General features: G+C 54.6%; 1 protein-coding gene across 3 annotated transcripts in view; it reads left to right on the forward strand.

The window, feature by feature from the left end:
• Window positions 1-14,491, forward strand: part of ABR (ABR activator of RhoGEF and GTPase) — a 230,897-nt gene that overhangs the window by 98,026 nt on the left and 118,380 nt on the right. For all 3 annotated transcript variants that reach the window (XM_050763519.1, XM_050763522.1, XM_050763520.1), the window contains exon 2: window positions 9,695-9,879. In XM_050763519.1, coding sequence (XP_050619476.1) covers window positions 9,695-9,879 — 185 coding nt within the window. The remainder of the gene's footprint in view (window positions 1-9,694; window positions 9,880-14,491) is intronic.

The raw sequence follows: 14,491 nt of genomic DNA on the forward strand, positions 1-14,491 counted from the left end.
CTCCAGCCTGGGCGACAGAGCGAGACTCTGTCTCAAAAAAAAAAAAAAAAAAGAAAGTTTGAAGCTGGCAGAGATTTGTTCATGAGGGGGATTTGTTCATGAGGGGTCAAGAAAGAAGCTGCCTTCATAACAGGAAAGGGCAAAGTGAAGCAGCAGGTACGGATGGAGAAGCTGCGGCCAGTTGTCCAGAAGATCTAGCAAAGACCGTAAAGGAAGGTCACTGCACTAAACACCAGATTTTTGGCCAGGCGCCTAAATCTGATGGTGGTTCACGCCTGTAATCCCAGCACTGTGGGAGGCCAAGGTGGGTGGATCACTTGAGGTCAGGAGTTCAAGACCAGCCTGGCCAACATGGTGAAACCCCCATCTTTACTAAAAATACAAAAATCAGCCAGGCCTGGCGGCGCACACCTGTAATCCCATCTACTCAGGAGGCTGAGGCAGGAGAATCACTTGAACCTGGGAGGCAGATTGCAGTGAGCCGAGATCGCACCACTACACTCCAGCCTGGGCAACAGAGCAGACTCTATCGCAAACAATAACAACAACAAAACAAAACAAAAACAAAACATCAGGTTTTCAATGTAGACAAAACAGCCGTCTATTGGAAGAAGACGTATGTAGGACTTTCATCCTAGAAAAGGCGTCCATGCCTGGCTTCGAAGCTTCAAAGGACAGAAGGACAGGCTGACTCTCTTCTTAGGGGCCAAGGCAGGGGGTGACTTTAAGCCAGTGCTCACTGAACATTCTGAATATCCCAGGGACTTTAAGAAGAATGCTCAAAGGATGGTATTCTTTACAGAAATGGAAAAAAATGCTAAAATGTATATGGAACCAAAGCAAAAATAACAAAACTGGAGAAATCACATTACCTGACTTTATTTTTTTTTTATTTTTTATTTTTTTGAGATGGAGTCTCGCTCTGTTGCCCAGGTTGGAGTGTAGTGGCCGGATCTCAGCTCACTGCAAGCTCCGCCTCCTGGGTTCACGCCATTCGCCTGCCTCAGCCTCCCAAGTAGCTGGGACTACAGGCGCCCGCCACCTCGCCCGGCTAGTTTTTTTGTACTTTTTAGTAGAGACGGGGTTTCACCGTGTTTGCCAGGATGGTCTCGATCTCCTGACCTCGTGATCCGCCCGTCTCGGCCTCCCAAAGTGCTGGGATTACAGGCTTGAGCCACTGCGCCCGGCCACCTGACTTTATTTTTTTGAGACAGAGCTTTGCTCTGTCGCCCAGGCTGGAGTGTAGTGGCACAATCTTGCCTCACTGCAACCTCCACCTCCTGGGTTCAAGTGATTCTCCTGCCTCAGCCTCCCGAATAGCTGGGATTATGGACAGGCACCTGCCACCATGCCCGGCTGATTTTTGTATTTTTAATAGTCGGGCTTTTACCGTGTTGACCAGGCTGGTCTCAAACTCCTACCTCAGGTGATCTGCCCGCTCCAGCCTCCCAAAGTGCTGGGATTACAAGTGTGAGCCACTGCACCCGGCCTCTTTGAGGACTTTTGATGCTGCTTTGGTGGAATAATGGTCAGGGCTGGGCTCCCTCAGCTGCTCTTCCCTCTCTCACTCCCATCCTCAATTCTTGGCCAGAAAATAAGTTTATCACCTACAATCAGCCTTTGTATCACCCTTGCGACGGGCTGGAGGGTGTCACTCCAGCTTGGGTGACGAGTGAAACTCTGTCTCAAAAAAAAGAAAGAAAAGAAAAAGAATAAAAAATAAAGTTAGCAATATTCAGCAATGATGTGGCCAACAAGAGCCTGTAGAGGGTCATGGGCCAGGTCCCCCGTCCTCACTGAGTCCTGAGCAGCTCTCGGCTCAGCCCACGAGTCTCTCAGGAGCAGGTCCCTGCCTCCTCTCCAGCACGGCCCTCTCCCCCTCCGCTCACTGTGTTCTAGCCCTCCCAGCTATTTATAGTCCCCTCCAGGGGCCCTGCTGTTTCCTACTGTGTGCCACTGCCAAGCCTCCTCTCACTGCCTGAAACTCTGCTCCTGTCCCCCACCCGCCTGGCAGGCACCCACACAGCTTTCAAGATCCAATTAATAACATTAATAATAGCAGCTGAGATGGATCCGGTGCTTCCTATGTGCTAACTGCCTTACGTGTGTTATGCAGTTTAACGCCCCCAGCGGCCCGTGCGCTCGATCCTGTGTCGTCCCCCGTTTCACACGCATTTATTAAACCCGTATCCATGTAGGAGCAGCCGCCCTGTGCCAGGCACTCTTCAGAGGCACAGAGAGGTTAGGAAGTGCCAGAGCGTGGGCTGGAACCTCCGCTGCCGGACCGCAGGGTCCCTGCCCTCAGCCACAGCAATGAACTGTCTTCCTTAGCGTGGCACCGAAGCCTCCTCAGCCACCTCCTCGCCCCGAGTGTTGCCCACTCCCTCCCCCTGCCTCGCCGGGCCTTCGAGGCCTCTGTCATAGTATCTCGGAGATGTGATTGCTGATTGGACTACCTTTCCTGGATATTATTTGGAAATGTGTTCATTTCAAGCAGCAGAAAGCCTAATGTCTAGGGACTTACATTTCGCATTAGCACGAAATGAGACGAGCTCTTCCTAGTGTGGCTTAGTAGCTGAACAGCATGAGCGAAATGGCTCTGTTCTTTCTTTTGTGTATTTATTTAATTTCATTTAATTAATTAATTTATTTTTATTTTTTGAGATGGAGTCTCGTTCTGTCACCCAGGCGGGAGTTCAGTGCCACGATCTCAGCTCACTGCAACCTCCGCCTCCTGGGTTCAAGCGATTCTCCTACCTCAGCCTCTTGAGTAGCTGGGATTACAGGCACCCGCCACCATACCTGGCTAATTTTTGTATTTTTAGTAGAGATGGGGTTTCACCATGTTGACCAGGCTGGTCTCAAACTTCTAATCTCAGGTGATCCACCCGCCTTGGCCTCCCAAAGTGCTGAGATTACAGGTGTGAGCCACCGCGCCGCTAATTTTTGTAGTTTTTTGTAGAGATGGGGTTTTACCATCTTGCCCAGGCTGGTCTCGAACTCCTGACCTCAGGTGATCTGCCCGCCTCAGCCCCCCGGATTGCTGGGATGACAAGCGTGAGCCACCCGCCCGGCTTCTGTTCTTTCTTGACCTCTTCCTGTGGCAGCGGTAAAGCCGCTGTAACTCCAGTCATCCCCTATGAGTTCAAGGCAAAAAGTCCCTTTGTCATCATCAGAGGCAGGGCCTTGCCAGAGGCCCCAGAATGCTTCACTTGGGTCTCACTGGCCAGAATGGTGTAGGGCGGCCATTCCTGGTTATAAGAGAGGCAGAGAAAGGGGGTACCTTGCCTGGGACTGGGCTGTTGCCACTTCTAGAAAATGAGGGTCGAGTAAGCAAGGATGAAGGGAAGGAGGGTGTTGGGTGTCTGCCATGCCCTAGAGAGCAGAGGCCGTATATTCATTTTTTATAAATTTCCAGAATCAGAATGCTCTAATAATTTCGTGTTGTAGCCTTCCAGCCTTTTTCCTATGCACATATATTTTTACTTTTTTCAGACATTGTAACACACTGTACATTACCGTTATTAATCTTTTTGCACTTGATAAGATACTATTCATCATCCATATAGTTTTTAATGCTATATAGCAGCCCTTCTTGTAGAAAAACCGTAATTGACTCAACCAATCCCATAATTCAAGTTGTTTTTAATATTTCACACAAACAGCCCTGTGACTTATAACTTTATTTTTATGTTCATTTATAACTAGTATCATAGATCATAATCTTATTACGCTGGGTGTAAAGCTTGTACCAACCACCAAACCTCTTGATACCAGTTACCAGATTGACTCTAGAAAAGTTGTGCCAGTTATAGGCAGTCTCCAAGAGTTTCTGCGAGTACCTGTGCCCTGACAACTATGGATATTGTCATTATTATCTTAAAATCCTTGCCAGTTTGATACGAACAGTGAAAACTATATGGAACTTTACATTGTCTTTGATTACAAATGAGGTTAACGTTCTTTTTAGTGCACTCTGAATATTTGTAGTTCTCTTTTTAGTTTTCTCTTCATTTCTCTTACACATTTAGAAACTTGAGGTTTTCATCTTTTCTCATTGGCTTGTAAAAGTGCTTTATTGGCCAGGTGCAGTGGCTCACGCCTGTAATCCTAGCACTTTGGGAGGCCAAGGCGGGCGGATCACGAGGTCAGGAGTTGGAGACCAGCCTGATCAACGTGGAGAAACCCTGTCTCTACTAAAAATACAAAAATTAGCCGGGCGTGGTGGTACATTCCTGTAATCCCAGCTATTCGGGAGGCTGAGACGGGAAAATGGCTTGAACCTGGCAGGCGGAGGTTGCAGTGAGCTGAGATCGCGCCACTGCACTCCAGCCTGGGTGACAGCGAGACTATCTCAAAAAAAAAAAAAAAAGTGCTTTCAGTATTCAAGTATTGTCGTAATATGCAGAACATAGGAAAGTTCCTAAGAGAGGGCACAGATGAGGCAGATTTGAGGACAAAACAGGATTTCATCAGGTGGACAAGGGGTAAGGAGGGATGTGTGTGTGTGTGTGTGTGTGTGTGTGTGTGTGTGTTCATAGACACAGGGTCTCCCTGTGTGGCCAGGCTGGTTTCAAACTCCTGGCCTCACGTGATCCTCCTGCCTCGGAGGATGCCCCACATCATAGTGCTGGGATGACAGGCGTGAGCCACCATGCCCAGCCAGGAGGGTTTTCTAGGCACAGGAGCAGCATGTGCAAAGAGGGGCGAGCTGTGTGCATGTCAGGCGCTGCATTTGTGTCTTAGTGCTGCCGTTAGAGATTGCCATGAACTTGATGGCTTAAAACAACAGAAATTGATGTTCTCGCAGTCTGAAGACCAGAAATCTGAAATCAAAGTCCCAGCCAGGCAGGCGGTGGCCCCTTCCCAGGCTGCCGGGGCAGAGTTCTCACTTACTCCCTCTCCCGGTGTCTGGTGGCTCCAGGCATTCCTTGGTTGGTGGCAGCCCCACTCCAAACCCTGCCTCTGTCGTCTCCTCTGTCTGTGTCTGCCCCTTTCTCTTTCCACAGGGACACAGCACTGGATTTAGGACCCACCGGTTAATCGGTGATGATCTGTCTCATCTTGAGATCCTTAACTTATTTATTTTTATTTTTATTTTTTGTTTTTGAGACGGAGTCTCGCTCTGTCGCCCAGGCTGGAGTGCAGTGGCCGGATCTCAGCTCACTGCAAGCTCCGCCTCCCGGATTCACGCCATTCTCCTGCCTCAGCCTCCCGAGTAGCTGGGACTACAGGCGCCCGCCACCTCGCCCGGCTAGTTTTTTGTATTTTTTAGTAGAGACGGGGTTTCACCGTGTTTGCCAGGATGGTCTCGATCTCCTGACCTCGTGATCCGCCCGTCTCGGCCTCCCAAAGTGCTGGGATTACAGGCTTGAGCCACCGGGCCCGGCCTTATTTATTCTATTCCTTTTTTTTTTTTTTTTTTTTTTTTTTTTTTGAGACGGAGTCTCGCTCTGTCGCCCAGGCTGGAGTGCAGTGGCCGGATCTCAGCTCACTGCAAGCTCCGCCTCCCGGGTTCCCGCCATTCTCCTGCCTCAGCCTCCCGAGTAGCTGGGACTACAGGTGCCGCCACCTCGCCCGGCTAGTTTTTTTTGTATTTTTAGTAGAGACGGGGTTTCACCGTGTTAGCCAGGATGGTCTCGATCTCCTGACCTCGTGATCCACCCGTCTCGGCCTCCCAAAGTGCTGGGATTACAGGCTTGAGCCACCGTGCCCGGCCGAGATCCTTAATTTAATCACATCTACAAAGAATTTTTTTCCAAATAAGGTCACGTTCCCAGGTCCCAGGAATTAGAGTCTGGGCATACCTTGTGGGGTGTCATCATCTAGGTTTTAAGCCCCACATGCATTAGGTATTTGTCCTAATTCTCTCCCTCCCCTTGCCCCCCACCCTCCAACAGGCCCCAGTGTGTGATGTTCCCCTCCATGGGAACAGCAAATTTTTTTTTTTTTTTTTTGAGACGGAGTCTCGCTCTGTCACTCAGGCTGGAGTGCGGTGGTGTGATCTCGGCTCACTGTAAACTCTGCCTCCCGGGTTCACGCCATTCTCCTGCCTCAGCCTCCCGAGTAGCTGGGACCACAGGTGCCCGCCACTGCGCCCGGCTAATTTTTTATATTTTTAGCAGAGACGGGGTTTCACCGCGTTAGCCAGGATGGTCTCGATCTCCTGACCTTGTGATCCGCCCTCCTCGGCCTCTCAAAGTGCTGGGATTACAGGCATGAGCCACCGCGCCCGGCCGGGAACAGCAATTTTTAAGGGATAGGTAGAGAAAGAAGATTTCGCCAAGGAGCCTGAGAAGGAACAGTGACAGTCACAGGAAAAGCACCAAAGTGGGGTCGTCAGGGAAAAATCACCTTAGGTTTGACTTCGGATAATAGAAAAACCAAGTAACAGAGGCTTAAATAGCATTGGCATTTTTTCTTTCTTTTCTGTAAAAACGTTCAGAGGTAGACCATCCTGGGGTGGGCTCCACTGTGCCATCAGTGACCTGGACTCCCAGCTTTCTGCTCAGCCGTCTTCAGTGCTGGCTTCTATCCTCAGCTCACCTCATGGTTCAGGATGGCTGCTGGGGCTCCAGCCATCCCATCAACTCTCCAAACCAGCAACAGAAGGAGGAACAAGGGCAGCGTGGGTAGTGTACCTTTTCGCTAAATCAGTCTGTTTCAGCAGCTTCCTCCAAGTTCCACACGTATCCATGTAACATCTCGTGGGCCAGAACATAATCATATGGCTCACACCATCAGGAAAGGTGTCTTTGAACTAGCCGCTGGGTGCACTGCCACTCCGAATACAGTAGGATCTCTGTTAGTCGGCGGGGAAATGGTATTGGCTGCCAGCAGCCTTGTCTGCCTTTTCTTCTTTTTTGAGATCTGGTGCGCAAGCCACTGTCTGCTCAGCGTACCCACCTGTGGCCGTTGGAGGCTGAAGCCTGTGCTCAGTTAGGTCCCCATCTTCCTCCCCCAGGGCCTTCTCTGAGGATTGGTTTCCCCATCTTTTCTGTACCCCTTTTCCTGGTTGGCGTTTCCTGGGCTCTTACGGTTTTATGGGGGCAGAAATGAAAGGGGAAGGCCCTGGAAATGTTCGCAGACCAAGCACTTTTGCTGCCCCTGGGCCTACCCCCCGCCAGAACCCATCCTCAGGCCCCCCATGTTCAGCTCCATGGTCAGCCCCCCTTAACGAGGAGGGATATGGAAGAGGACTTCTCTGGAGTGAGATTCAGAGGGAAAGGGAGGGCATTTGAGACCTGGATTCAGATCCTGTGACCTTCAGCAATTGTATGTAAATGGGCGAAAGAAAGAACTGCCTCCCCAGAAACATCCAGGCTGGAAGGAGCAGGAGATAGCAGGGCCAGGGGTCCTCTGCTCTGATCAGGAGGAACTGTGCCCATGGGGAGACGGGCAGAGAGACCTTCAGCCGCCTTCCCTGCCGTCCCTTCCCCCCGTGCTCTTGGACAATCTCCCAAGTGTGTGGGTTCCATTGCTGCGACCCCTGGGAACTGGTCAGCGTACAGAAGAGTGTGCTTGGTCGGCTGGAATCTAAACTGTGGGCAAGGCCGGGGTCTACTATTCCTTATTTTCCTTGTCCTTAACTCCAGGCACTAACAGGGCAGCCTGGAGCCTTCTGGAGAGGAGGAGGCAGGAGGGAGGGCCCGGCTTCCTCCTCCCCCTGGAAGGACCAGAGTCAGTTCACATCCCGCCAGCCACAGACACAGGTGTCATGGCCTCCAGGGCACTGGGCCTTATGTCCCAGGTGTGTGGTGTACACATATCTCAGTGGGAGGGCGTCCTGGGTCCTGCCCGGGTGTGTGGTGTACACACATCTCACTAGTAGGTATCTCTGGGTCCTGTGGTTCTTCATACACAAGCCTGTCTAGGGAAAAAACTAGTCCATGTCCCCTGGCAGCTGAATGGGGCATTGGCTCAGGGACGAGGAGAGGCAGCCGACAGAAGCAGGTGCAGCGAGCCTGGAGGAAGCGCTCGGCTGCCAAAAGGCCAGATTGGGCAGAGCATGGCTGTGGCCAGGCATCCTGGTGACCTGTTGACACCATTCTCCGGCTGCTGGTTGCCTGTGGGCTGGGGTGTTGTGACAGCAGAGGGAGGAGCTGGGGCCCCCGTGGAGAACTTGGCTGGCCGGGACTTGGCTGAAGCCTCAGACCTGAGACAGATGGTGCGATCCTCTGCCCATTCATTCGCTGCACACACTTTCCTGAGAGCTGCCACAGGTGGGGTCGTGGATGCTGGTGCACAGTGATGACTGAGACGCCCACCTCCTACCCCAGGGGCTCAAGGACAAAGGGGCAGGATTCACTAAGGTGCCAGGGGGCCAGGTGCCATAGGGAGGGCGACCTGGAGGAAAGGATGTCTGGGCAGATGGCAGGGCAGGCTCAGCCAGCCTCCGCCATCACACTGCACAAGATTCGAAGATGCCTGGCCAGGGAGTCGCGCCTGGAAGATACCTGGGGAGTGTTTAGCAAGCAGATGCCGCCACTGGGCAGTCCAGTGTGTAGGAAGCTCCCGCTGGCCCCAAGGCTGCCGGCACGGTGATGTTCGTGTCTCCAGGACACACTGTGGTGCCGGCTTCCGCTGGCCTGCACGAGTGCTGAGTCTTACCCCTGTCCGAGTGTGACAGGGGTGTCCATTCCCCCGCTGGCGGCCCCAGCCCAAGGAGGTCCACCACGGCCCCTGGAAGCAACACTGTCGCGTTCTCCATTCCCGGTTGTGGCCGGTCAGGGCTGGGGAAGCAAACAGGCCAACGGGCAGGGGCCGGTTTGTGGGAGGGTGTCTCCTGCAGCCTTGCTGGTGGGGCTGGACGCAGGGGCCTTTCCGAGGCCACCCTCGTAACCCTTTCGGAAAGTGTGAAGCCCTGAGCTGCTGCCCTGCACACTCCCCTCGCTGCACGGGCTCAGCCTCCCGTCCCAGGGTGGGTGGGCTCCGTGCCTGGACTCTGGAGCCCGTGTGGTGCTGGCAGCCCTGGGGGGTTAACGGGGCTGAACTTCCCGGTCGCCTTTTCTTCCCTCCTCCTCTGAAGGAAGCCCATGTTGGGGTGATAGAAATAAGTGCCGGCTCCAAGGAGTCTGCTGTGAGCCCCTGTCCCTGCCAGGCCTGGGCACAGCCTCCTCGCCCACGCCCTGCTGCCTTGGGTTCCGTCCTCCATGCAGGGCCTTGTTCTGAGGACTGAGGGCTCCCCTCCCACACCCCAGAACCTGCCCTGGCCCCCTGGAGGGAGTGGGCTCAGTACAAATGGTACCCAAGGAGGAGGGCCACAGGAAGTGACATTGCCCGGCCCCCCCCCACCTCCTTATTCCCTATAAAAAGCAAAATGGTGACTCAGATAGGACAGTTGGAAGCGTCCTGCCTCCTGCTCCCACTGTTAATTTTTACACTTGGAATTAGGCAGAAGGCAAAGAAAACAGCAGCTTGAAATACGCGGCTGACATGCTCTTCAACGGGTAGCAACAGCAGAGCTGCTCCTCCCCGCCTCCCAGCAGCCCCGGAGCGTGCAGAGCCTAGTGCCTGCTGGTTCTCCCCGGCCCCTCACCAGGCCCAGGCCCCTCACAGCCCCCGTCTGGGCCAGGCGTGGATGGTGCGGCCGGGGCCATGGCAGCCGGGGGCCGCCGCCGGCGCCCACTGCGCTACCAGTCCCTGGCAGCTCTGGTGGAGGATTCTCAGTGGCCTTTCTTGTTCCTTGTCTCAGACTTCAGCTACGGGACAGACGAGTACGACGGAGAGGGGAATGAGGAGCAGAAGGGGCCCCCGGAGGGCTCAGAGACCATGCCGTACATCGACGAGTCGCCCACCATGTCCCCGCAGCTCAGCGCCCGCAGCCAGGGCGGGGGGGATGGCGTCTCCCCGACTCCACCTGAGGGGCTGGCTCCTGGGGTAGGTACACCGGCTTTTCCTTCTGGGTTTGGGGAGGGGTGACGGGAAGGCCTGGGCGTCGTGGGCCAGGCTCTGCTTGGGTTGGTCTCGAGAGATTGGGACTGGAGACATTTGGACCTGGCCGTTCTTGGTGCCTTGTCATCTCGTCCTGGCCCTGGGCCCCTCTCAGGCTCAGGCTCCCCTCCCCACCTGCTTTGCCAGTGCTGCCACCCCTGTCTCTTACCCCCTAGTAGCCATCTGCTCCCTAGGCCTCCCAGACCCCTCTCTGCCTCTTTTAGCTTTCCCCCGTTAGCCCCTTTCCTCAAGAGGACCCAGGAGAGAACTAGGCTCTCCTCCCCTCTGCACCCAGGCTGGGCAGTGGCTACATGCGTGGCCCGTGGGCTCCAGGTATTCGGATGCTGCCCCTGCAAAGCCAGCCTGGGCCTGGCGCTCCCTGTGGGTGCAATGAGCTGCCCCTCCAGCCCTCCTCTGTTCACTTTGGAAGGGAATCAACTCTGATGGCGTCCACCTCTCCTTGTTGACAGAGACGAGAGCTCTGCTCCGGAGAGAAGCGTTGTAGAAGGAATATTAAGTATGTGCTCTGAGACAGGCCAGGGATAGAAACTGTGGAGGGTTTGCAGTCCTTGTCATTAACGTGTTCCTGGCGACAGGGACTGACGCTGTCTGGGTGCAGCTTGTGTGTGTGCATCAGAGACACATGAACGAGCAAAACAGAGATTCTAGGGGGTTGTTTGCCTGAAGCTGGGGAGAATCCAAGCGGGTCGTCTGGTCAGGGGTGTGTGTTGCAGGGGGCGGTGGGAGTGCCCCATCCTTGCTTGATGAGGCTCATCCAGGCACGTTTTGTGGGGGGGTCTCTGTTCTGCCTTCCGACGTCCCCAGAGGAGCAATCGCTGAGATGCCACGGGCTGCCTCTTCCTCCTCCAGGGGCTAGTGCCCCCTACTCCAGCTGAGACCACCTGAACGCTCCCATTCTTGAGAACCCCCCTACTCCTTCCCTCGCCAGCCTCCCTGGCCACCCTCCACCCCCCGACGGAGCTCTCACCCCCTCTTCACACACCGGGGTGGCTGTTATAGCCTTTGGCAACAGGGGCCTTGGCAACGGGCTTCCCACTTGGGGGAAGCCACATTGTTGCCGTGGCAACAGAGGCCGAGGCAGAGTTTCACGGCAGCCCAGCCATGCACGTTTGGGAAGGGCTGGCAGGGGGCAGGCAGGTGGGAGGCAGAGGGGCCGGCGAGGGGGTTGGTCGGTGTTGGGCCCCCCACAGCTGACATTCTGGGGTGTTTTTGCCCTGCCCTAAGACGGGGAGCGGGTTAGAGACGAGCATCTCAGACCTGCAGGGGCAGGTTTCTTGCCCTGGTCCTTTGGAGGCATTGGGCTCAGGGTACAAATAGTAACCCAAGGGGGCAGAGCAGGTGTTTAGGGATGTGAACGGGGCCAACCAGGGGAGAGCAAGAAGACGACTTGCTCCCATCTCTGCCTTCAGCTCTCACCACAGCAGGGCTCAGAGCCCCGCCCGGGGGACTCGGCTCCCACCCCACGGTGAGAAGCTGCAGGAAGATGCTGTGGGATCCCGGTGTGGGGCCAGGGTCTTTGCCGCTGCCTGTCCTCGCGCCGCCTCCCTCTTTGCTCCCTGTCCCCGTGCCATGTCCTCGTCACGTGACCACCACGGCTGGCGTCGGTGTCTGTCGATTTTCCGATTCCTTGGTGCTGGCAGGTGCCTTCTCTCGGGAGACAGATCACGGGCGTCACGCACAGATGCCCCCGCCTGGCGCTCTGCGGCTTCGGGACAGAACTTGACTTAGTGGCTGTGCATCTTGCTTGGTGGCTCACGAGGGACCCACTTGGCTGGAGGGCCCTGATATCCAGAGATGCTGGAGTGACTGCCCCCTAAAGTGCTTGTGGTTCTCAGGTTTGATGTTTACACTGTCGGCTGGAAGCCACGCAAGGCAGAGGTGGGGAGCACGTGTCCAGCCTGGGGATGGTTCTGGCACAGGTCCTCTCCCGGGCACCTGCCTTCCCTCCTGGGGCAGCATGTCTGCGCTTTCCGCTGGGTCACTGGCCCCACCTAGTGGACTCTGCAAGTATTGCTGTTTACACAGGGTGCCTGGAGGCCACTGACGCCGCTTCCTGAGTGCTTGGTTGGGGATGTTTTGGTTTAAAATACTGCTAATAAAAGACCCAGGTTTCTGCGACTTGGCTGTGCTTATTTGGCCAAACAGGTCCCCTCCCCTACCAGGCTTCCTGCTGGGGCCTTGGGAACAGGGAGGACTTCTGGACCAAATCAGACAATTGTTCTAGATATTCAGATATCCGGCTTCTGGCACGGCCTTGTCGCTGAGCCTTCCACGCCCAAACATGCAGCCAACGGGAAGCCCAGGGTTGAGTCTTTGTGTTCGTCAGTGTTCTCTAGAGAAACAAAACCAATAGGGTGTGTGTGTTTATATCTATATCATCTACATACGAAGAAATGTATTAGAAGGAATTGATGCAGGTGATTATGGAGGCTTAGAGGTTCTAATCCCTGCAGTCAATTGCTGGAGACCCAGGACAGCCAATATTAGTTCCAGTCCAAGTCCAAAGACCTGAGAGCTAGGAGAGCCAGCGATGTAAATTCCAGCTCCAAAGCCAGTGGACTCGAGGCTCAAGAAGGGCCAGTGTTTCAGTCCGAGCCCAGAGGCTGGAGGAGGCCAGCATCCCAGCCCACACCCAAGGAGTCAGGCAAGAGGAGCTTCCTCTTATTCTACCTTTTTGTTGATTCGGGTGTTCGGTGGACTGGATGAGGCCCAGCCACACTGGGGAGGACTCTGTTCTACTCAATACAAATAATCAACCTCATCCCAAACGCCTCACAAATATGTCCGGATTAATGTGTGGACAAATATCTGGGCACCTTGTGGCCTAGTCAAGTTGACCTAGAAAATGAAGTATCACACTGTTACTCTCTCAGCTGCCCAAGATGGAAAGCAGTTAAGCTTTGCACAGATGAAAATCTACTGCTCTCAGGCTGGGCGCGGTGGCTCACGCCTGGAATCCCAGCACTCTGGGAGACTGAGGTGGCCAGATTACCTTAGGTCAGGAGTTCAAGACCAGCCTGGCCGACATGGTGAAACCCCATCTCTACTAAAAATACAAAAATTAGCCAGGTGTGGTGGCAGGCGCCTGTAATCCTAGCTACTCAGGAGGCTGAGGTGGGAGAATCGCTTGAACCTGGGAGGCGGAAGTTGCAGCGAGCCAAGATCTTGCCACTGCATTCCAGCCTGGGTGACAAAGTGAGACTCCATCTCAAAAGAAAAGAAAAGAGAAGAGAAAGAAAATCTGCTACTTTTTTTTTTTTTTTTTTTTTTTTTTTTTTTTTGAGACGGAGTCTCGCTGTGTCGCCCAGGGTGGAGTGCAGTGGCCGGATCTCAGCTCACTGCAAGCTCTGCCTCCCGGGTTTTTACGCCATTCTCCTGCCTCAGCCTCCCGAGTAGCCGGGACTACAGGCGCCCACCACCTCGCCCGGCTAGTTTTTTGTATTTTTTAGTAGAGGCGGGGTTTCACCGTGTTAAGCCAGGATGGTCTCGAACTCCTGACCTCGTGATCTGCCCGTCTCGGCCTCCCAAAGTGCTGGGATTACAGGCTTGAGCCACCGCGCCCGGCCGAAAATCTGCTACTCTTTAAGCTGTGAGACACTGGGCAAGTGTCCTCATACCGCTGAGCCTCAGTTTTCTTGTCTCTAAATAGCTCTAACTCCCCTGAAAGGTAGTGGGGAGGAGGCCCCACTGTGGGCAGCTGCAGGAAGGTGCTGCGGAATCTCAGCATTAGGGGAGGCCTGCAGCGTCAGGCCTGGCTCACCGAAATGCACAGCCCTTGGCCACCAGGGCCCTCGAGACCTTTCTCACCGGGTTTAGAGGGCTGGGGGACCAAGAGCATTGCAAAGACCGAGTCTGATCAATATCGGCTGCACAATGACCGAAACTGCTTTTGCAGTCAACCTCCTTTCTGCCACGTGGGGTGGCCCCGGGTGAGGCTGGGTCTCTGCAGTGTTGACAGGGCATATGCTCCTCTCTCTCCAACACGCCCTCCCACAGCCTTGCTCTCTGCCTTTGTCTTCGTTTGTGTCCCCAAGACATGCACCCCACAGAGGTATTAGGGTGACACCTGAAGCTGTATCCCACAAACCCTGCCCAGGTCCAGGCTGAGCAGGGTAGCACGGCAGGGCCAGGCCCATAGACCACTGGTGGCTCCATTCAGCTGAGAGTGCCCGGATTCACTCTGAGAAGGAAGGGCCGGGACTCATCTCAGCTACAAGTGGAGATGTAGATTCCTAAGCCAGGACCATGGTGTTCCAGAAAATCTGACTCCCCACAGGCCACAGACTCCTCTGTCTCCCCTCCTGGGAAGCTCAGTAAAAAGGGGCCGCAAGGCAGAGAGAACTGGGTTTTGTCCCCGCTCTACTGCTGTCTCGCTGTGCGGCCTGAGGAGTGTCACTCACCACTCCCTCCCCGGAGCTGCAGTTTGCTCATCTGTAGAGTGAAGGCACTGAGAATTTCCTCCCTCCTGACCTCACACGGCTCAAACCTCACAGCTGTTGTGAGGTTTCTGTGAGATGGTGTTTGGTAGAATGCTTTG

Source organism: Macaca thibetana, chromosome 16 (genome assembly GCF_024542745.1).
Source record: "Macaca thibetana thibetana isolate TM-01 chromosome 16, ASM2454274v1, whole genome shotgun sequence".
Taxonomy (NCBI): domain Eukaryota; kingdom Metazoa; phylum Chordata; class Mammalia; order Primates; family Cercopithecidae; genus Macaca; species Macaca thibetana.